The sequence below is a fragment of the Dendropsophus ebraccatus genome, chromosome 3 (genome assembly GCF_027789765.1).
Source record: "Dendropsophus ebraccatus isolate aDenEbr1 chromosome 3, aDenEbr1.pat, whole genome shotgun sequence".
Classification (NCBI taxonomy): Eukaryota; Metazoa; Chordata; class Amphibia; order Anura; family Hylidae; genus Dendropsophus; species Dendropsophus ebraccatus.
In genome coordinates, this window is record NC_091456.1 from 102,711,946 (window position 1) to 102,736,561 (window position 24,616).

Sequence of the window (24,616 nt, forward strand, 5' to 3'; positions counted from 1 at the left end):
CTGGAGGCCGAGCCCGAGGCGGATGTTGGCCACAATGGGCCTGACGGTGGCCGGGCCTGGGAGAACTGCCCCCGAAAGCCCCACAACCGCAAAAGGTGGCCCGACCAGCGACTTCTGTTTTGTTTTTATTAAGTGTCAGCCTCCTAGTGGCAGCAGCCTATAACCCATGGTGTCTGTGTCCTTCAATAATACGCAGAGAAATTATATTTTATTTTTATTCTGCAGGTTAGTGTGATTATTTCTACTTAAAGTGACACTGTCACCCCCTATTTGCATTTTCACTGCTCTCCACAGATGTAAAGGGTAAATGTTACAGCTTTCATTACTTATTTTATATTATACCTCATGGAGCTTGTTCTGGTAAAAAGTTGTTTTTATCACCTGTGGATTGGTATATGTGGGTGGGCCCTCGCGGCCTTTGTGCCACATCGCTCTGCCCCAAGCGCCACTTAGCCCCACCCCCTAGATTGTCCTACACCAATAGCCAATGAGGGGGCGGGGGTAAACTGTGCTAGGGGCAGAGCGATTTGGCACAAAGCCTGCGAGACCCCGCCCACATATACCAATCCACAGGTGATAAAAACAACTTTTTACCAGAACAAGCACCATGAGGTGTGATATAAAATAAGTAATGAAAGCTGTAACATTTACCCTTTACACCTGTGGAGAGCAGTCAAAATGCAAATAGGGGGTGACAGTGTCACTTTAAGAGTGACAAGCAGCTGAAGATCTAAATCACTCTTTGCCTCTTACCAGGACATTGTGTTCACTGTGTCGAGCTGGTGACATAGCGACAAGTAACCAGGAGCCGCAGTTACACCACTACACAGTGACACCACTACACAGTGAGACCACTACACAGAGACAAACTCTGTTCACTGTGCAGTGCGGACCCCTGAGAGCTGACTGACGCCAGTGCCTGTAAGACCCTTTAAATTAAAAAAAATTATGGCTATAAAAGGAAGTTAAAATTTCTTAACCATTGGTATTTGGCGTCTTTTCAGCGTGCAACGGAGACTCCGGTTGATCCTCAGATAACACTCCTCCGGGGTATAAGCAGGATGCTCTAAAAGAGTTAAGCAAATCATTATTAACTGAGCTAAGTCAATCACACAAATCTTCTAACAGCGGCAGGGGACAGGGCAAGGGACTTAAGCTTATGAGATCCAGGAAACCAGTTCAGCCCACGTGGGCTGATTGGTTCCCTTTAAAAGATTAGTGTTGTTCTTGTGCTTATTATTAACCAACCATACAATATGTTCAACTTGTTGCATGCATGTTTGTTAATGTTATTCAGAGATAATTTTTCCACATTACATTTTAAGCAAAGAGATGACCACAATACCTGTCCTCTCATCTTTGCATTTGTTGACCTTCTCTCTAGGTTTCCTCACTTCCTGCTCCAGAAAAACAAGTACCTTCTCCTGCTCTTCTCCAGAGCGGTTCATGAAATCATTCCAAATCTATGCAAAGAGAAACACACACTAAAAAGTTGGTCATACAATAGCAATAGTTCCAGTGTGCTCTACGAGGAAGCAAGGGATAAGCTGCAACCAGACTGCTCTGGCAGCGGCTTCTCTCTCTATCTGAAAACAAAGGGCCAAGCAGTGAAAGTCCATCAACCTAAACCCTATCTCAGATAATAGAGTTGGATTTTCGGAAGACTGCCATACACTTTATACTTATGTCAGACAAACGTACCACTAGCAGCTTGTATAAAATGTATGAAGACCATAAAAATTACTGCAGTGTTAGAAAAGACAGCAGTGAGTAAAGATGAATAACTTAAAAGGAGATGTCCGGCCATGTGAAAAATATTACATCCGGCAGGGGGGGGGGGCACAAACTATCACAAGTTACCTCTGCCTATGCCGTAGCTGCACTGGATTGCCGCTCCTGAACCCCCAACGGGCTCCAGGATCTCATGCACTGCCAACGTCTCAACCTGATTGATGGACTGCCCGCTCAGCCAGTCAGTGACTGTGGTGGGACAACGCTGCATTCACCGATTGGCTGAGCGCGCAATCCATGAGCCAGGACAGGCATCCCCCTGCCCCGAGTCGTGAAGGATTCAGGGGAAATGTCTTCTGGCAGGGGTCCTAGAGCCTGTGAACTTGCGCTTTGCAGGCAGAGAGAAATTGTTTGTTATGTTCCTCCCCTGTCCCTACCAGCTGTGGAATTTTTAATTTAAAGGGATATTACCATCTAAAATATTGATGGAATATCCACAGAATGCCATAAATGCAAGATAAGTACATTACTCAATTTTTTTTAAAACTAAGCAAGGGATGTGGAGGATCCCACATCTCCCGCTGCCACATCAGGCGGCTGCATTTGTGGTATGACCTCTCCTCCAAAACCTTTTAGAGCTACGTGCAGAGATAAGCAAGCTGTAAATTCCATACACTTAAATGGAGATACATGGACACTGGTCGAATAGCAAAACAGTTTACAGTGCTCATTTCTTCCTATAGAAGATGTTCCTGGAGCAAAGCTGTCTTTAATGACAGTGTCCATTTAAAGGTGTTATTCAGGATTTGAAAGACATAGCTGCTTTCTTCCAAAACAGCGTCACCCTTGTCCTCAGGTTGTGAGTGGTATTATAACTTGGCCCATGTTATTGAATGGAACGGAGTTGGAATACCACACAAACTGAGGACCAGTGTGGTGCTGTTTCTGAAAGAGAGAAGCTATATTTTTCTAGTCCTGGAAAACCCCTTTAAACCTACAAGTAGATTAATAGCATACGCCAGGCATATGGAATAAATATTTAAGATGGTAATATTCCTTTAAAGATGTTCTCTTGGCTGAATTTTAAGCAGTTACATGCAGCACTTAAAGGGGCCCATAAGGCAGCACATAAGAGTCTGTGTAGCTCCATATGTCTTCTGTGTACACTGCTCTGCTGAAATCAGTAGTACATTCAAATATAAGTCACTTTGTAATAAATATTAAGGGAAAGTGGCATCTTCCTCACCTTCCAGCAGCCTGTAGACTCCCTGTCAACGTTCACAAACCAACTCAGTCCCCAAAAATCCATCTAACGTAAAACAATAAATAGAAGACAGAGAGGAAGGGGATGCATCTCCATTCTCAGTGAACAGCACGAGGGAGAAGGGTCAGAGCATCAAAGGGGCATGTGAATGGGTCAGAGCACACAGCCATTCAACAAGCACACAGAGAAAACATGAATTTACCAAAACCAGTAGAAGGGAGTGAATACAAATTATTCAAGTATGAGATTTTTGGCTGCAGTTTTATACACACATGTAGTATTTATTTACTTCAAGATAGATGCCCTTTGACCCCTTCACATCAGCAAGACGTATTTGTTCCTATTGCCGATGCCCCATGCAGTAGTAACATGCACATAAGTTCCTGCCGTGAAGGGTTTTAATGTGTGCGGGGTGATTTTGATGTGGTGGGCCCCACACACATTGGTGTCCCTGGAGCCAAAGATAATAACAGGCAACCCCGATCACACAGCTGTCTGTCATTAATCTCTTAAAGGGAGTTAGTTACCCCCTGCAGCATGAGTTCCGAACACTTTCCTTGACAGGTGGGAGTATAATACTTATGTCTGTCCTGACAGATCAGCAATCTTCTCATGGAGTTTGCTTTCAGGCAGGCTCTATGTGCAGATCACTGATAACACCGATCAATACTTTGCAATGGCATAGCATTGAGTAATATATGCAAAATAATTATTGCATATACAAGTCCCCTAGGGGGACTTATAAAGTGTAAGAAAAGGTGTTAAAAAAAAAAGAAACCTCCTCTAATAAATGCTTAAACCACCACCATTCCCATTACACAAATAAAAATAAATACAAAGTTAACATATATCAATGCCCCAACCAGCCCTGTAGATGGAAAAATAAAAGAGTTATGGCTCCTAGAAGGCAAGGGGGAACATTGCTTCAATTTGACTTAGACATCTGGGCATTAAAGGGGTTTTCTAAGTTATTTTAATATTTGTCTAATAAACTTGTCCTGCTGTATAATTAATATGTGTCATTGGCCAATTCTGTCTTTCTCTCGTTTTCTAAAAAATTTACATGATGCTGTGATGTCACTGACTGTATCTAAGTATGGGCTTTTAGAGCCTCTGGACAGCCCGACCCCAATACGGGGTGTTACAGTGATGCCCCAGTCTGGGGCAGGCCTACACTGTTAGCGGGAAGGTTTTTTTGTACCACTGACGTCCGGGGCGTGAATATATAATTTAGCTCTTTACTCATGTTGAGCACAAATTCCCCCTTTTGTCAGCTGAGCACAGCAGCGAGGGTGCTGCAGGGTGCTCGGGATTCACTCATCCACACCTCAAACACTCTCTGCCACAGCTCAGTTACTTCCTCTGGCCCACAGACTCTTGTCGCCGCCTGTGTTCAGCTGACAGGCGCTCTGTGCGTAGGACAGGAGACTCAAATCCTGTGCCGCACACAGGGCGCCTGTCAGCTGAGCACAGCTGCAAGGTGCCGAGAGTCCCCTGTATATTAACGCCAAAGCAGGAGGAAGGAGGTTAAATGTATGAGTGAATACACTGGGAGGGAGAAGGTGAATACAACAGAGTGGGGGGGGGGGGGGGGGACCGTATTTGTGCTTAACATGAGTAAAGAACTAAATTATATATTCACACCCAGGACCGGGACATCAGCGATACAATCTAAGTTCATAGAAAAACCTCCTCTCCACTAACTGTGTAGGCCCATCCCAGATCAGGGTGTCACTGTGACACCGCGTGTTTGGGACGGGCCATCCAGAAAGTCGTTATTCAGGCTCTAAAAGCCTATACTTAGAGACTGGCTGCGTCGGTGACGTCACCACCTCCCAGATCAGTGACGTCACTTCATCACGTAAATAATCTAGAAAACAAGAGAGAGAGAGAGAGACAGAATTTGCTATATAAGCAAATGGTGCAAATAAATTATACAGCAAGATAGGTTTATTAGACAAATAATAAAATAACTCAAAAAACCCATTTAAAGGGGTAGTCCACCAAAAAATTTTTTCTTTCAAATCAACTGCTGCCATGAAGTGCCAGAGATTTGTAATTTACTTCTATTAAAAAATCTCAAGCCTTCCAGTACTTATCAGCTGCTGTATGCCCAACAGGAAGTTGTATTATTTCCAGTCTAGAGAGCAGGAGAGGTTTTCTATGGGGATTTGCTACTGCTCTGGACAGTTCCTGACATGGACATAGGTGGCAGCAGAGAGCACTGTGTCAGACTGGAAAGAAAACACCACTTCCTGCTGGACACACAGCAGCTGATAAGTACTGGAAGACTTAAGATTTTTTAATAGAAGTGAATTACAAATCTCTGGCACTTTATGGCACCAGTTGATTTGAAAGAAATTTTTTTTTGGTGGACTACCCCTTTAAGCATGTAAAGGTTCTATTTTTTTTCAAATATGCAGTTTCAAAATCACCACTCAGGGTTGTTACACTGATACACTTCAGCTATCACCCCAAAAGCCAATAACTCACCTCAATGTACACTTCATTATTACAGGCTTCTGCAAATATACTAGGAGATGCACATATGCAAGAGTCAACTTCATCGGTAACACACTCATCCCTTTCTAGTAAACTTGTTAGATAGCGGTCTGAAAAATTTTTTAAAGAGATGTACAGTCAAATAAAGCGAAAACTTTCTTATTAATAGGCAGATGTGCAGTGTTTTAATTGTTCCTTTATAATTGTCTGTGACTAGGAATAAAACTGCATAATAACAGTACAGATTGACCATTTGGTTATTGCCAAATTGCGGATGGTCATAGGGAGCCCTTGACTGGTACCCATATGCTCTGCATTAGCACCTAAATGACTGTCTTAGAGGGAAGTCTGCCACTCTATTAGTTAAAGCAGCTCCTACTGTGGCAACTTCTCCCCACAATATCAGTTGCTTCAGTAGCAGATCCCACAGAGACCAGCTGATTATGGGGGCTTTTAAATTTTATTGCAAGATATGGTACTACAGACATTAGTCATATTGAGATTAATACTGTTATCACTACAGGTCAGCTAAGGATAAGGAAGGTGCTGTGCAAACGTTTTCTATTCTGCACACAGCCCCTTCCTATGGATTTTCTCACTGTTTTCCAGGCGACGAAGACTCTTGCGCCCTTTAGCTTTAGGAGTCAGATCAGAGTTTCGGATTGCACGGTTTATATAGTATTGCTTGCGCTTTGCACTAGAAGTCTTCTTGGATGGAGAGCTTGGCAAAGGGGATAGGCAATCCTCAATCAACCTGAAACACAAACAATGCATGTATATAACAAATTGCACACAATTAATAGTGGTACACACTACACCCCCTCCCCTCATCAAAGCTAACACACAGACTTTGGATTGCTATTCACAACATTTCCCTGAAACAAGATTACCATGGCATCCAAGTTCAATCTTCACGGCACTGAATGTGCCCTACTGCAACACTGTTTTGATAAAATGACTGTAATTTTAGCTGCATAAATAGAAGGTAATGGCAGCATCTAAAGACTTACAGGCGAGATACACAAAGCTGCAAGTACATGTCACACAATGCAGCTATTTAAAAAAAAAAAAAAAAAAAAAAAAAGTCTCTAAGGAGGATAGCATTTGTATTATAATCTAGGAACAAGTCCTTTTATGTTCCCAAACCTTTCAGAAAAAGCTGTCCTTCCTATGTATAAAGGGGGAAGCACTACTTCTGGCCATTAAATACCTTGTGTATGGTATCTGTCACCAGATTTCTGCTCTGCAGGCTCCATCAGTTTTGTCTGAGCAGGTAGACGGAGCCTAGCTGTTATTATGGCTCCCATACAGTGCACACACACTAGAAGGCTCATGCACCTGTACGGAAATTCTATGTCTATGAGCCATAAGTCTTATATATCAACATTCCCGCAGCAGAGTTGAAACACTCTTGAAAAGAATGTGACATTAATAGGGATGAGCGAATTTACAGTAGTAGCGAAGAGCTTTGCTAGGCTCGGCATTCGATTTGTCAGCAGACTGCGTTCAAACTCTGTGCCGCTCCACTTCAGGTGCCTGGAAAAAAACCCTGGGAAATTGAGAGAAATTTCTCGGGACAAGATCCAGCTTTTCCAGGCACCCGGAGCGGCATAAAGTTCAAAGACAGCCGGCTGAAAAGCCAACTGCTGAGTCTAGTAAAGCGATTCGCTACTAATGCTAATTTGCTCATCCCTTACCATTACAAAAAATTACAAGTTTTAAAAAGAGGCATTTAAAAGAATTTTGGTGAATTTTTTTCTTCTAATTTTCTATTTTACCATTTATATTATAAAATAATCCTATCTTGCAGTTTTCATTCTCACCACTGGGGCTAAAACTAAGCTGAGACTTCCTGTAATATTTTACATTCATCTCAAGGGGACAGAGTCTGTCTATTGTCATCTATATACATAAGACTTGCTGTAAGGCATCAATAATGCTGTTAAAAACAGCTCAGGGAAGATTGCAGCCTGATACTCTATACTGTTAACCACGGCTTACTCAGCAGCTGCCAGGCTAACAAGCGAATACATTACATATTCGCGCTCTAGCTTGCTTCTCTGGCTACCAGGTCACTGCTGTCCCGCTCAGCCAATCAGTGCGTTGTCCTGCTGCAGCCACTGATTGGCTAAGGGCAGTTACCCAGGAGCCAGAGAAGCAGGTAGGAGCACAGACAGGTAATGTATTCGCTTGTTAGGCTAACGTTCACACGTAGCAAAAGTGGCGGAATTCTGCCAGCCTCCCTGTCATAATGAGAGTCTATGGAAGGCTCGCATGCCTCCTCTCTTGGTGCTGAAGAATGAACATGTTTATTCCTCAGCGCAGAGAGAGGAGCCGCGTGTGTCTCCCATAGACTCTCATTATGACAGGGAGGCCGGCGGCATTCCACTTTTGCTATGTGTGAATGTAGCCTTAGCCTGGAAGCTTCTGAGTTAAGTAGGCAGTGGCTACATTCTTGACTGCTAATTTGAGCAGTTAAAAGGAATTATAATACAACAGTTTACACTTTGTAACAGCACAGTCCATCAAATTATGTAAGTGAACGCCTTACCGGGCCCAGTCCTAGGTCTGCACATCAATCAAGTAAGTTCTCCGAGACAGCACTAATTCTTTGTGAAAGAATACTCCAGCTTTACTCCGGAATTATAATTGGAGCCTATGGAACTTCTGGCAATTCCCTATACCGGAAGTTCCATAGGCTCCCATTATAACGCAGAGTGCTCATATTAGCAGTTTGAGAAGAAGGGGCAGATTGTCCGCTACTAAGTGTGTCTGCCCCTTCATTTTAATGATCTGTGGGGGTCTCTGCACCTGGACCCCCAACAATGCACACTTCTGTTATCACAGTTTTTTACAGTTGCAGATTGGCGCTAGCGGGGGAATCCCAGGGGCATGGCCCTTTTTTTAAAATGCTGCCTGGTTCCAGTGACGTTCTTTGGACATGCACCAGCCTGGCTGTAAACCCCAAGGGTGGGCCAGCCGGCCCCAGTGAGACCATATCTCCTCCCCTCTGTGACACGGCTCCATTAGAATCAATGGAGCTGCATCAGAGAGGGGAGGAGATATGGTCACACTGCTAATGGTATATTTGCTTTAAAGTCCTCTTGGTATACACCAAGTCATCTTCATTATAGAGAAAATAGATTCCCTCTACCTTCCATTACATTAAATACAGATATGTTTCCATGAGAGCAGATGCAGTCCTTTAGAAGAAATACACTAAAATAGAACACATGCATTTGTCAAATCCTGTATTGCTCTGGCCATTACACAGACAAAATATGTCATAAGTCATCTCTATGGAGAAGACATTAGCACTTCATTCGGGAAAGCACACGCTGAACTGACATAAAAGCTGATCACCGATGCCACAGAGGCCCACTCTTTTCACTGTCACATCACAAAGCCTGTTCTATAGAGAAAATGCCACTCGTACAAACGACATAAAACAGACGTGAGATCTCAGAATTCTAATACATCCATTAAAAACCAGGCTGCGTTGTGTGCCCTTTCCTAATAGGAAGGGGATTATCCACATAGAAGGGTCTTTCTACTTGAATACATATTTAGATGCTAATCTGCAATGCGCCAGCAGAGCTGTGGTCTCCCCTTTTACAGTTCCCTTCTTTGTCAGCCAAGGCCTATACTTTAAGAAATGCTTTTCTATGGTTTCAAGTGCCATAAGGAACAAGCACTCACTTCCTGCAGGTATTACAGCTTATTTACACAGTGAGACAGTAGTTATCTTTCAGTACAACGAAAGTTATGATCAAGTCTTGGAAATTGCACATTCTTTCTTACGTACACTGTAAGGAACAACATGACAGGGAAAATTCCTGTTATTAGAGCACATTTTCTTACTAAATAAGTTACCTGTATTTCAAAGCAAATCTACCAGCCGTACATCGCTTTTGTGTTTTTAACATGAATAGACCTTCCCCAGCATTGGGGTTGTCGGACTCGCAGTCCTTTTTTTGATCCACAGCCCGGTTCCCGCTGATGGCACAAGTCTTTTACCGAGCACCGGACTGGCCAAAGCCCCAGTGGGAGGGAACCCCATCCCTCTATGATGCAGCTCCATTAGAATCAAAGGTTCAAAAACAAGAACTGCGACACCGGCATCCCCATGCCCGCACCGATCTATTCACCTCTATGTTAACCCTTATACACTCTTGTACATGTACGCCCTGACTTAAGAGGGAGGCTGCGCGGCGACCCCGCTCTGAAACACCGCAATCCCGGCTTCAATCTCTCGGACAGTCAGCTTTTTTTCTCCTCACAGTCTATAGCCATAACCCTCTTACTTTTCACCTACAGAGCCATATGAGTGCTTGTTTTCTGCAGGTCCTGAATGTTTTAAAAAACATCTTTTTCACCCATCTGGCCCACCCTCGTATACTACCAGTATTACTGTACCTCCTTCTCTGCCTCTCAGATCTCACTGCTGTCTGATGTCTTTTAATCATTTTTATTTGGTGTACGTTGGAAGAGGGGTAGTCTTATACGGCAAGTAGAGCTGGGCGATATGGCCAAAAAATAAAATCTCGATTTTAAATTTTTTTTGGGCGATTCTTGATTTAAATCTCGATTTTTTTCTTTTTGCTAAATAAACAGAACATTTTTCTCCCTGCAGCGTAGGGCTGGGCGGTATACCGTGAAAATACCAATACCGTCACTGGCGTCGGTTAACCGACCTCAACTTTGCCAGGACGGTATGTGCGGTATTTTCATTATCTCCCCATCTGAGCCCTGAGCTGCACAAGTGGAAGGAGAACTCGTGCTGTGTGTGCAGGGACGCAGAGATAGCACATAGGAAACTGGCACTGTGTGTCTGAGCGCCCCTGTCACCCCCTAACCCCCGCCCGGTGTGACAGAGCGGCCCAGTCGTCTCAGCCTGTCCCAGCGCCCACCGACCCGGCACAGCTCAGCGAAGCCCCGCCCGTCTCAGCACAACCTTCTCGTGTCAAGAGTGCTCTGCATCACCCGCCCGACACAACACAGCGCCCCTGCCCGTCTCAGCCTGTTTCGGCGGTCCCGCTCCGGCCACTCTCATCTGCGGCACTGCTCCTGGCACAGCACAGCGCCCGCATGGCACAGCGGAGTCGCCACCCTCCATCCCAGCGCCCCTCAACCTGCCCGGTGTGTCAGGGCGGCACATGAGTCACTGCCGGCACGAATGTCACGGCAGTCACTAACAGTCAGCAACCCATGTGGAAAAACAGCAACGGTTCTGACCACAACCGTGTGTGGTCAGAAACGTTGCTGTTTTTCACATGGATTGTGAATGAATCTACTTGCTTTTTCATTCAATTGGAGTGCTGGTACTTTTTAGATAGATAGGAGATAGATATATAGGAGATAGATAGATAGATAGATAGATAGATAGATAGATAGACATCTTCACGGCGTGTCAGTGCAGTGCTATCTACAGCCCCCCCTATAATGTGCCACTCATAATGTCCCCATAACAGTGCCTTCATACTGTCACCTATACATAACATACTATATACCCATCATACATACTGTACGTCCCTGTACTGTCACCTGTATATACTATATACCCATCATATATACTCTGGGTCCCTATAGTACATAGCTATATACCTGTGTATACACATACTGTAGTGTGTTTATAGCTGTATGCTGTAGACCAGTATATACACGTCCTGTAGTGTGGACATAGTTTGGGTTGCTGCTCATTTAGTTACTCTACTTTTTTCTAACTTTATTGGAACAAAATATCCCCAGTTTGGCATGGGGTGTGGCTTACACAGGAGGCGTGTCACAGTTATCGTCCAATTATCGTTACCGCAGCTACACATATGATAAACCGCGATATTGATTTAGGCCAATATCGCCCAGCCCTACTGCAGCGTCAGATACTATTTTAATGACGTTTGAGACAACAACTGTATTGCTTCCCACTGTAACAGTGCTCCCCATGTAGTAGACAAGTCCCCTCTGTGTTCCCACATAGTATAGGAGATCTTCTTTGTGCCACCATCTAGGTAGAGTGTAGTAGTGGAGGTATAGTGGATAAGGGGTGTAGTAGCAGTACAGGTAAAGATGAGGGGTGTTTTAGTAGTACAGATGAGGAGGATTAGTAGTACAGGTATCGATGTGTGCTGTAGTAGTACAGGTATCGATGTGTGCTGTAGTAGCAGTACAGGTAAAGATGGGTGTAGTAATACAAGTAAAGATGAGGGGTGTAGTAGTAGTACAGGTATAGATGAGGGGTGTAGTAGCAGTACAGGTAAAGATGGGAGTAGTAATACAAGTAAAGATGAGGGGTGTAGTAGTAGTACAGGTACAGATGAGGGGTGTAGTAGCAGTACAGGTAAAGATGGGTGTAGTAATACAAGTAAAGATGAGGGGTGTAGTAGTAGTACAGGTACAGTTGAGGGGTGTAGTAGTAGTACAGGTATAGATGAGGGGTGTAGTAGCAGTACAGGTAAAGATGGGAGTAGTAATACAAGTAAAGATGAGGGGTGTAGTAGTAGTACAGGTACAGATGAGGGGTGTAGTAGCAGTACAGGTAAAGATGGGTGTAGTAATACAAGTAAAGATGAGGGGTGTAGTAGTAGTAGTACAGGTACAGTTGAGGGGTGTAGTAGTAGTACAGGTATAGATGAGGGGTGTAGTAGTAATACAGGTATAGATGAGGGGTGTAGTAGTAAAGGTAAAGATGAGGGTTGTAGTAGCAATACAGGTAAAGATGAGGGGTGACTGGGGGAAACTGAGGGAGCTGCGGGTGACTTGGGCAAACTGGGGGGGACTGAAGCAAACTGAGGTTGACTGAAGGGGACTGGGACAGTTGGAGTTGACTGAAGGGGGGCTGGGGCAGACTGGGGGTGACTGGGGCAGCTGGGGGTGACTAAAGGGGGTCTGGGGGTGACAGAGGGGGACTGGGGTAGGAGTGCACATTGCCCTCCTCTTACTCAGGCACACAAGTTGCCCTTCCGTCCACACATGCAGGTCCCGGTCTCTGGAGGAGGCTGCAGAGACTTTAGTGGTGTCAGAGTCGCTGCCATTACTGGAGCTGTACAGCGGGGCGTGGGGGGGATGCAGATCCCCCTGTACAGCTCCAGGCAGGGCCGTTTTAATACACTGGTGGGCCCAGTGCACAGACCTCAAGAGTGGGCCCCCTCTCCTTATAAAGCTTAACTGAATTATATTTATCAGGTATTATCACTGGTGCATTATACTCAGTGCATCAGGTTTTATGACAAGTTATAAAAAAGGAATATGGTCGGGGAGCATTCCTATGTCAGGTACAATACCCCTAAATCTTTATGAATAATGGAGAGTGAAGCTAGTGGGGGCACGTACAGACCTAAAATCACCACTGGAACAGTTTCTGGCTATAACAGGTTCCCACTGTAGGGAGTATGGGTGTGTAAGCTCTTGTGTCCCCCCAGTCCTACTCCTAGTCTGTAGGAGGAGAACTGGGGGGACAGGAGCTTACAGACTAGGAGGAGGACTGGGGAGACAGGAGCTTATTGACTAGGAGGACTGGGGGACACAGGAGCTTACAGACTAGGAGGAGGACTGGGGGGACATAGGAGCTTACAGACTAGGAGGAGGACTGGGGGGACACAGGAGCTTACAGACTTGGAGGAGGACTGGGGGGACAGGAGCTTACAGACTAGGAGGAGGACTGGGGGACACAGGAGCTTACAGACTAGGAGGAGGACTGGGGGACACAGGAGCTTACAGACTAGGAGGAGGACTGGGGGGACACAGGAGCTTACAGACTAGGAGGAGGACTGGGGGGACACAGGAGCTTACAGACTAGGAGGAGGACTGGGGGGACACAGGAGCTTACAGACTAGGAGGACTGGGGGGGACACAGGAGCTTACAGACTAGGAGGAGGACTGGGGGGACACAGGAGCTTACAGACTAGGAGGAGGACTGGGGGGACATAGGAGCTTACAGACTAGGAGGAGGACGGGGGGGACATAGGAGCTTACAGACTAGGAGGAGGACTGGGGGGACAGGAGCTTATTGACTAGGAGGACTGGGGGACACAGGAGCTTACAGACTAGGAGGAGGACTGGGGGGACAGGAGCTTACAGACTAGGAGGAGGACTGGGGGGACAGGAGCTTATTGACTAGGAGGACTGGGGGACACAGGAGCTTACAGACTAGGAGGAGGACTGGGGGACACAGGAGCTTACAGACTAGGAGGAGGACTGGGGGACACAGGAGCTTACAGACTAGGAGGAGGACTGGGGGGACACAGGAGTTTACAGACTAGGAGGAGGACTGGGGGGACACAGGAGCTTACAGACTAGGAGGAGGACTGGGGGGACATAGGAGCTTACAGACTAGGAGGAGGACTGGGGGGACACAGGAGCTTACAGACTAGGAGGAGGACTGGGGGGACATAGGAGCTTACAGACTAGGAGGAGGACTGTGGGGACATAGGAGCTTACAGACTAGGAGGAGGACTGGGGGGACAGGAGCTTATTGACTAGGAGGACTGGGGGACACAGGAGCTTACAGACTAGGAGGAGGACTGGGGGGACAGGAGCTTACAGACTAGGAGGAGGACTGGGGGGACAGGAGCTTATTGACTAGGAGGACTGGGGGACACAGGAGCTTACAGACTAGGAGGAGGACTGGGGGACACAGGAGCTTACAGACTAGGAGGAGGACTGGGGGGACACAGGAGTTTACAGACTAGGAGGAGGACTGGGGGGACACAGGAGCTTACAGACTAGGAGGAGGACTGGGGGGACACAGGAGCTTACAGACTAGGAGGAGGACTGGGGGGACACAGGAGCTTACAGACTAGGAGGAGGACTGGGGGGACACAGGAGCTTACAGACTAGGAGGACTGGGGTGACACAGGAGCTTACAGACTAGGAGGACTGGGGTGACACAGGAGCTTACAGACTAGGAGGACTGACTCAGACCTTCTAGTCTGTAAGATCTTGTGACTCCCCTATCATACTAAGACTAAGATCCTGGGAAAGCTGGGTGGCCTCAGTCATACAACAATATAAGATGCAGGAAAGCTGGGTGACTTCTGAATAGCAGTAAGTGTTAAAATACCACCTGTGGTCTGTGCCGGGGGTGGGGCTTGAGATCAGGGGGCGTGGCTTATCGGGACATACTCCGGACAGGTCCGGTGGGCAAATCATCTTGTCAGTGGGCCCCCAGCTTCAATTCCCCGCCTCCACACCCCCCACCTCGCTACTACTTACATCCATTGTGCAGGTGCTGCTCCCCAGCCTCCACACACTCTGCCTGGGGAGAGGCTGAATGCTTGTGAAGTCGGCACTGCCTTCTGGGCTCCCCCGCAGACAGGGCCAGCAGAGCATGTAGGGCAGCCTGTAGCTGTAGCTGCTTCCTGTAAGACCTGGTCACTCTGCACTGCACTGTCTCACAGGAAGCAGCTACAGTCCTCCTCCTTCCCGACCACCACCAGCCCCGCACTGCCACAGGTGTCACAGAGCGCGGACACGTGTCTTCAGCTCCTTACCCTTCACTGCTCTCCTCAGCCGGGGGGCCCCTGTCACGTGATCTGAGCTAGGGGGCCTGGTGCACGTGCACCATATGCACCTAGGTTAAAGCGGCCCTGGCTCCAGGACCCGCAGGATGCTATCACCACTACAGTCTCTGCAGCCTCCTCCAGAGACCGGGACCTGCATGTGTGGCCGGGGGGACATGACGCGATATGTACAGCTCACTTCCCGCCCTGCACCTCACCTCCGGCCCGACACTCCATGTAGCGCACCCGCCCTGCACCTCCAGCCTGGCCGCCCGCCCGATGTTCTGCACTGCTCCGCCCACAATGATTTTTTGTGAAAATCAAATTTACGATTTTCACAAAAAATCTAATTGATTCTAACCTTCTGGGCGATTAATCAAATTAATTTGATTAATCGCCCAGCCCTAACGGAAAGTATATACCAAACTCTATATTTTACCTGAAAAGTTGTGGATCATCTTATGCGCCGGAAAATACGGGTATATTTAAGAGGTGAAAACTGTAGTCATTACAGTTGCAGTGATACCCAATTTATATAATTTTGTTACTTTTTACCTATTTAGAACCTCCTTATTCTATAGCATTTTATATTTTTCCATCTATGTAGCTGTATGAGCCTGTGGGCATAAACCTCCTGCGGGCATAAACCACTGTATGGGCACACAGGAGGGCTCAGAAGGGAAGGAGCGCCAATTAGCATTTTCAGAGCAGATTTTTCTGAAGAAGTTTCTGAGCGCCAGGTGCGTTTGCAGTGCCCCTGTAGTGTCAGCAGAATAGAATCCCCCCAAAAGTCATCCCATTTTTAAAAGTATACCCCTCAAAGAATTCATCTTGGTATGCAGTGAGAATTTTGACCGAACAGCTATTAAAGGGGTACGGAGGTGGCTGAGGGCAACGACGTCCACTCACCTCCACGGTTCCAGCGGCGGGTCCCGTATGATGGCGCTCCGGTCCCGACTGCCCGGCTGCTTCCTGGTCTCTGACGCGGGCTAGAGACGTGACGTTTCAAGTCCGCTCAGCCAGTCAGCGACGGAGGCGGGATCCCACCTCATTGACTAGCTGAGCAGACTTGAAAAGTCATGTCTCGAACCCGCGTCAGAGACCAGGAAGCGGCCGGGCAGTCGGGGACCGGAGCGCCATCATACGGGACCCGCCGCTGGAACCGTGGAGGTGAGTGGACGTCGCTGCCCTCAGCCACCTCCTCCCCCGCCAGATCGGAAAAAAAGCCCCCCGCTGGAGTACCCCTTAGACAGTAAAAATGAAAAACAATTATTTTTCCAATAATACATTTGTTTAGTTTGATATTTCTTAATTTCACAGGGAACAGGACCACAAAATTTGTAACGCAGGTTTTCCTCAGTACAATGGTACCCCATATGTGGGCATACACCACTGTATGGGCACACAGCAGGGCTCAGAAGGGAAGAAGCGTCATTTTGCTGGAGCAAAACCACAGCTAGTATCAGCTATTAGAGTAGAGCAGTTGCTAAAAAAAAAAAAAAAGTTTAAATTGTGGTAACTGGCAATCTGAGAGGTTACCAGTAATCCAAGTGCCGGCAGCATTTGGAGCAAGCGATTAGCTGTATATAGTATATACCGCTGATCGCTTGTGCTGGGACCACTTCGGGGGGGTCCCTGATTATTGCCCCATGCTCTCCGCCACAATCATTTTTAGGAATCCATCTCTGTGAACAGTCTCTGTTCATAGCGATGGCGGCGGCCATCTTGGATCACTGCCGCCGCACTATTCTGTGCCATTGCCATAAAAAGCTGAATGCCCATTATTGACTGCCGTATCAGCGGTCACTAACAACATAATAAATGTATTCTCTGTGTCACTGCGGTTACATCGATGCAATCGATTTATCAAACATAGTGTAAAGTGAAACTGGCTCAGTTGCCCCTAGCAACCAATCAGATTCCACCTTTCATTCCTCACGGACTCTTTGGAAAATGAAAAGTGGAATCTGATTGGTTGCTAGGGGCAACTGAGCCAGTTTCACTTTACACCATGTTTGATAAATCTCCCCCTGTATTCCTAACAAAAACGGTCACTAATTTTTTGCGGAAAGATGCGTAGTTTTTATTGATACCAAGTTTTGACCTTTTTATGACGTATTTTCCAAAGCGGATTGATAGATTACAGCTTTTTTTGTGTTTTGGTGCACTTTTTTTTTTTTTTTTTTTTTACTTTTACACTAGTGCACATCACTTACACTAGTATATTACTAAACAGTGATCTTTGATCACTGATACAATACATGGCTGAGCAGAGGTATATCTATGGTAATCCCGGGGGCTCGATGGTGCTGTGGGACATTGACATCAGGTGAATATAACCGCGGCAGCCACCGGAACTCGTTAAATTCTGCTGTCATGATTTGACAGTGGCATTTAATGGGTTAAACTACCCGGAGAGGACGATGTAGTTTCAGGGGGAGATTAGCTGTCACACTGGCACAACCTCTTGCACCAGCTGGTTTGAAAAAAAGTTTTTTTTTTGGTGACCAACCCTTTTAAGTACAGCATTTAGCTGTTGAATGATACAGTTAGGCTTCACATACACACCCGACCATAAGCTAAAGGTAATCAGAGAATTAACATAGGCATATACAAGTCACAGGGATCATAACTACTATATACAGACATGTCAACCCTATTTTTTCCCATAGGTGTGATGGTAGATCTTAGAAGCCATTTAATCCAATCCTGAGCACTGCCTGTCCTCATAGCACAGATTTGCCCCTTTCTAATTACAATCAATGGAGCAGGCCGGTGCTATGGGGGTGGACAATACTACCAATGGTCTCAGCCGATCGGGGCGCAAACTGCTAACTGCACCGAAGATACCTTCTCTGTGCTCTAGGGGGCTATCAGATAGAGATGAGCAAAGCGCTTCGCTGGATCAGTGCTCCGCTCATCACACCGCCAGGCTTCCCGCACTGCTCCGCTCCCTGCCGCACCACTCCAGGTGCCAGGGAAATGCTGGATCCATTCCTGGGAAACTGGGAGAAGATTCCCAGGATTGAACCCTGGGAGGTGCGGCGCATCCTGGGAGGTGTGGCGCGGAGCAGTGCGGGAAGCCCGCTGGCGTGATCAGCAGAGCGCTGATCAAATAAAGCGATTCGCTTTGCTGAGCGCTTCAGCTCATCTCTAATATCAGAAGAGTAGACTTGTCTAACCATTTCCCTTTAAACCTCAATCCTTCCAGTAGTTGCTGCTGCTGTAGGCCCTGGAGAAGGTCTGCTAGATCCTTCCAACCTGACACAGTGCTCCCTGCTGCCACCTGGAGGTGTGAGGAGGAGGGGAGGTCTGCTCCTGCCCTGGACAGCTGCCCTATATAGTCTTCAAGGGGTTGTCCCCTATTTCGTCTTACTTATCAGCTCTCCCCAGAATAGGGGGGGTCACAGCAGCCGGTACACGCAGAACACAGCCGGGAACCTTCCGTTCAGGATCAGTTTATGAAAAGCCAATAAATCCCCAGGACTCCCTGCCCCAGGAACCTGTAACCAGTAAGCCCTTCACCGCCCACAGTGGTACCGTACATGACGTGAGGGTGGCCAGATCCCGTGTATAGGATCCCAGCCACATACAGTCCCGGATAAAGGTCAGGCCGGCTCCACAGCCACCTGCACATAGCAAACAAATGGTGACAGCTGCTGACACCCCGCGCCCGTCCAGCTGCCACCGACTCAGTCATATACGGTGCCCCAGTCACTCACCGAGGGCTCTCGGTCTCCCCCACATTCCCGCCGTCGGTGTTACGGTTATTCACCATGTCTACGCTTGGTAGCTTCTCAGGTATCGCCTACTCTCGGCGGAAGTAACGTAACGTGACGTGACGAGCGCCGGGCCTCCGGGATCGGGTGCTGACGTCACATGCAAAGAGCTTGTACAGAGATTAGCCGCTCAGCTGATACCGTGACGTCTTACGCAGGCGGGTCTCTGTGGGAGCTACGTACAGCGGGTGGCTGACGGTGCTGTGCCGACAGATACCGCTTCTAGGGGTCCGATAATAAACGACGCCAAGAGGACGTCCCGTGCTTTGTTTACATTATTCACGAAGACGGTCGTAAGGGCGGAGTGCGCTCAAGACTGGCGCATGCGCATTTCACTTTTGGGTTTACGTCCAAACCAGGCGTGTCATCTAATAGTGGAGAAATCCTGGTGTAAATGGCATAATCTATTGCAAACAAGTAAAACCTGTAAAATATGTTGGAATCTTGTTGCTATGAGCAGCAACTTGACTTGTTTTGCACCAAAGCTTAAGTTGTCCAGGCATGATGGGAATTGTAGTTTTGCAACAGGTAAAAGGCCAAAAGTTCCCCATCTCTGGCTTAACAGCTGTGTGAGGGTCTGGTTTACTTCTATATATACTGTATATTGTGTATCCTCCTCTTGTGACCAGTTTCCAACAGGCCACAGACTGCCAGGGGCCCTGACTTGAAGGGAAACCACTTTGTCTAAGTAATGTGAGAGCTATTTGCATATCCTTTCTGCCCAATCTATATAGTCTTCCTTTGCATAATATAGTCACTAATATAGTTTTTTTTGCTGGAAGCCCTGTACTTTTTATTTGTACCAAACCTACAATACATGCAATCTTTTCATCATTTTTATTCCGCCTTTTTAGAGGAATCAAAATCAGCATATCTGACGTTTTTCTTTTTTTTCCATTGTTCACTAAGCGGTATAAGAATTATTCTATTTTCTAGTACAGGTCATAAAAAATGCAGCAATACTATTTTTTTTCCACTTTATTTTCTATACATATTTTTGATATTTTCTTTTCTTACTTATTTTTTTTTCCTTTGGTGGACTTGACATTGTGGTCATTAGACTGCTAGTATATTACACCGCAACAGGGAAAATCCAGCACTTGTATCGTCCATATCGAATTCTTTATTAAAGCAAAACGATAAAACCTGACAACAAAGCTAGCTTTGTTGTCAAGTTCTATTGTTTTGCTATGCTTCAATGAAGAATTAGATATGGACGATGCAACATGTTTTTCTATAACGGTCTACCTATTTTCCTTAAAAAACAATGTAGTAAACGCAAGGTTTAAAAGCCAGTCATGCATCCACTATGTGCGTATAGACAGATACAAAGTGCATATGAGTGTATTTTGCTATGACTTGCTTAAGTGTGGTTTGCAAGATAAGTCACCTAAAAGCCAAACAACCTGGACCCTAGACATTGTAGCCCTAGATAAGCTGATGGTGCATAAGGGGCAAAAGTCCAAAGGAGCATTTCAACATATTCTGACTGCTCTTTTATAAAAGTTTTCAAGTATGTTAAAGATGAGCGAACTTTACAGAAGCTTGGGCAGGTTCGCTGAACTTTAAAGGACAACTCTTTTTTAGCTTATTTAACACACATTACAAAGTTATATAACTTTGTAATGTGTGTAAATAAGGGTCTGGCCCCGATCCCCCCCTTTTGGAGCCCCGAAAATTAAAGAGTCACTGTCTTTTTTTTTTTTTTTTTTGCAGAAATAAATAGTCCAGGTGATTTCAAGACCAAGCCTATTTGCGCCTTAATGACCAGGCTCATTTTACAAAATCTGACCTGTCTCACTTTATGCTCTTATAGCTCAGTGATGCTTTAACCCCTTAAGGACCGGGCCTGAAATGGCCTTAAGGACCGGAGTAAATTTTATGAATATGACCAGTGTCATTTTATTCATTAATAACTTCGGGATGCTTTTACCTATCCGGCTGATTCTGAGATTGTTTTCTCGTGACATATTGTACTTCACATTTCTAGTAAATTGGAGTCGATACTTATAACAAATCTTTATGAAAAAAAAACAAAATAGCGTGAAAAATTGTAAAAAAATGCATTTTTCCAACTTTAAAACTTTTCTGCTTATACAGGAAATGGTTATATCACATAAATTATATATTAAATAGCATTAGCAACATGTCTATTTTATGTTGGCGGCATTTATTAAACTATCTTTCATTTTTTTTTAAACAATAGAAAGCGTAAAACATTATCAGCAAATTTCCAAATTTTCGGTATAATTTCAAAATCAGATATTTTTAGGGACCTGTTCAGGTTTAAAGTGTATTTGAGGGGACTGTGTGTTAGAAAGCCCCACGAAGCACCCCATTTCAGAAACTGCACCCCCCAAACTCTGCAAAAGCACATCCAGAAAGTTTTTTAACCCTTTAGGGGAGTCACAGAAATAAAAGCTAGTGTGTAAGAAATTTAAAATTTTTTATTTTCTGTGCAGAGATTTTATTGTAATCCAATATTTTTCATAATTATGACCCTATTACCAGAGAAATGCACCCCAATAATTATTGCCCCGTTTCTGCAGTTTATAGAAATACCCCATATGTGGCCCTATTGCGCTATTTGACGCAACCACAAGCCTCAGATATAAAGGAGCGCCTAGTGAATTTCAATGGCTCCGTTATATTTGGTCATTTCTGACTGTACCACTTCAGGTTGGCAGAGGCTCTGGGGTGCCAAAACCTAAAACACACCCCTAAAGGGACACCATTTAGAAAACTACACCCCTCAAGGAATGTAACAAGGGGTGCGGTGAGCATTTGGACCCCACAGGTGCTTCACAGATTTTCCCAACAATGTGGCGTGAAAAAAGACAAAAGTATTTTTTACACTAAAACGTTGTTCTAGCCTTCAATTTTTCATTTTCACAAAGGGATAAAAGGAAAAAAAAGACACAAAGTGTAGCGCAGTACAGAAATACCCCACATGTGGACATAAAGTGCCAAGCGGGCGCAGGATGAGCCTCCAAAGGGAAGGAGCTTTTGGAAGCTGGATTTCACTGGAATGGATTTCAATGGCCACATCGCATTTACAGAGCCCTCGTGCTGCCAAGACACTGGAAACCCCCCACAAGTGACCCCATTCTGGAAACTACACCCCTCAAGGAATCTAACAAGGGGCGCAGTGAGCATATGGACCCCACTGGTGACGGGCACAAATGTGGAACAATGTGACGTGAAAGTGAAAAATTTCATTTTTTCACTTTCATGGCACAAATGTGCCTGTCATCAAGGGGTCCATTTGCTCACTACACCCCTTGTTAGATTCCTTGAGGGGTGTAGTTTCCATAATGGGGTCACTTGTGGGGGGTTTCCACTGTCTTGGCAGCACAAGGGCTCTGTAAATGCGACATGGCGTTCATAATCCATTCTAGCCAAATCCAACCTCCAAAATCCAAATGGCGCTCCTTCCCTTCGGAGGCTTGCCCTGCGCCCACATGGCGCTTTATGTCCACATGTGGGGTATTTACGGACTCGGGGGAAATTGCTCTACACATTTTGTGTTTTTTTTTTTCTCTTTTAACCCCTTGTGAAAATGATAAATTCAAGGCTAGACCAACATTATAGTGTAAAAAATGTAATATTTCATTTTCACGCCACATTGTTCCACATTTGTGCCCGTCACCAGTGGGGTCCATATGCTCACTACACCCCTTGTTACATTCCTTGAGGGGTGTAGTTTCCATAATGGGGTCACTTGTGGGGGGTTTCAACTGTCTTGGCAACACAATGGCCTTTTAAATGCAACATGGCCCCTCGAAATCCAATCCAGCCAAATCCAGCCTCAAAAAACCAAATGGCGCTCCTTCCCTTTGGAGGCTTACCCTGCACCGCATGGCGCTTTATGTCCACATGTGGGGTATTTCCGTACTCAGGAGAAATTGCGCTACACATTTAGTGTTTTTTTTTACCTTTTAGCCCCTTGTGAAAATGAAAAAATCATGACAAGATTAATGATTTAGAGTAAAAATTTAAAAAAAATTACACTAAATGTTGGTCTACCCTTGATTTTTTTCCATTTCCACAAGGGGTTAAAAAAGAAAATGAACACAAAACGTGTAGGGTAATTTCCCCTGAGTACGAAAATACCCCACATGTGGACATAATGTGCCATATGGGCACAGGGCACGCCACAAAGGGACAGAGCGCCATTTAGAGGCTTGAATGGAGGATGGAGGCCATGTCGCAATTACAAAGCTCCTGTGCTGCCAGGACAGTAGAAACCCCCAACAAGTGACCCCATTCTGGAAATTACACCCCATAAGGAATCTAACGAGGGGTGCAGTGAGCATATGGACCCCACTGGTGACGGGCACATGTGTAGAACATGTGCCGTGAAAATAAAAAATACCATTTTTTTTCATTTTCACGTCCCAAATGTGGCCGTCACCAGGGGGCCATATACCCGCTGCCCCCCTTGTTAGATTCCTTATGGGGTGTAGTTTCCAGAATGGGGTCACTTGTGGGGGGTTTCTACTGTCCTGGCCGCACAGAGGCTTTGTAATTGCATCATGGCATCCTCTAATGGGAATGGCAGCCATACCTACTTAGCTGGGGAAAAGGGACAATTCTAATTTATTTGGGGGTATTAGGGCAATTATTAGTTTATAAGGTTGGAAATGACAGGTGTCCATCAAATTCAACCTGTGTTGATCTAGAGGAAGACAAAAAACCCTCGTGAGGCAGACGACAGTAGCCTCATCACTGGGAAAAAATTCCTTCCCGACTCCATAATGGCGATCAGAATAATCCCTGGATCAACGTGACCCCTGAAATAGGAATAAGGGACAGAATTTAGATAATGTAGAGGCGTGTGGTACGCCTTGAAGCGATCCAGTATGCAGAGGCCGGGGGGATCAGGACAGGTGTCACACTGGAAAATGGTGTCCTTCCTGATCCCCCTGTTACGCCACACTCTGCACTTCTTCTGGGGTCTCCCTTTCTCCAGTGTGGGGGACGTCACCTGGAAAATGTTGTCCTGGTGCGATACGGGGTCCTTCATATCCAGAAGCGCTGGGGCCGCTCCATGGCTGCTAAATATTAGGGCTTTATTACGGCTTCTGATATTTTCGGATCGTGCCGCAAGCTACAGTAGCTCAGGCAGCGAGGGACCAGAAGAGGGGGCGCTGGTATAAACGTTATCCCCGTACAGGTGGTAACCTTTATCCAGCAGTGGGAAGATCAGTTCCCGGACGATCTTCCCACTTGTTCCGAGGATGGGGGGGGGAGGGGGCATCTGGGGGCTGGATTCAGGTGTCCCTTCCTACATACACTCTAAGGGTACGTGCACACTGCGGAATGGCGAAGGATAACCCTTCGTGCATTCCGCAGTTGGCACCGACCGGCGGACTGATGCGGGCGCGCGTCTCCGTCAGTGTCATAGACTCCATTCTATGCATGGGCGGATTCCGCTCTCCGTCCAACCTGTTCATTCTTTGGACGGACGATGGAATCCGCCCAAGCATAACATGGAGTCTATGACACGGGTGGAGACGCGCGCCTGCATCAGTCCGCCGGTGGGTGCCAGCTGCGGAATGCACAAAGGTTTATCTTCGCCATTCTGCAGTGTGCACGTACCCTAAATCTGTAAGAGTACCCTGAGGTACGCTCACAGAGTTAGTAGAATTTTACGCCATACCGTGATCTCTTATTGGGACGGTACTGACGGAAAAGACGTGTCTGGGAGGCAGTGTACGCTACGCTACCCCCCAGACGTGTCACTGGATGATGAGGATGAATGGAGGAACGAAGGATCCCCCCCATTTATCCTCACTGGCTGTTTCGGTGTCGGAGGCAATAATAACGTATCCCTCTGACGC

At 46.2% G+C, this 24,616-nt stretch overlaps 1 protein-coding gene across 3 annotated transcripts in view; it reads right to left on the bottom strand.

Annotated features, from left to right (window-relative positions):
• The window catches only part of R3HDM4 (R3H domain containing 4), a 39,471-nt gene extending 20,484 nt beyond the window's left edge, over positions 1 to 18,987 (bottom strand). The window contains exons 1-6 of one of the 3 annotated variants that reach the window (XR_011362168.1): positions 18,717 to 18,987; positions 6,097 to 6,251; positions 5,489 to 5,607; positions 2,978 to 3,040; positions 1,346 to 1,463; positions 981 to 1,066 (exon numbers count right to left, since the gene is read on the bottom strand). Coding sequence is in view for 2 of the 3 variants with exons in the window: in XM_069962392.1 (XP_069818493.1) it covers positions 981 to 1,066; positions 1,346 to 1,463; positions 2,978 to 3,040; positions 5,489 to 5,607; positions 6,097 to 6,251; positions 18,717 to 18,772 (597 nt within the window). In the remaining variant the exon portion in view is untranslated. The remainder of the gene's footprint in view (positions 1 to 980; positions 1,067 to 1,345; positions 1,464 to 2,977; positions 3,041 to 5,488; positions 5,608 to 6,096; positions 6,252 to 18,716) is intronic. The other 2 variants (XM_069962392.1, XM_069962393.1) reach the window with 2 other exon arrangements.
• Between the last annotated feature and the right edge of the window lie 5,629 nt (positions 18,988 to 24,616).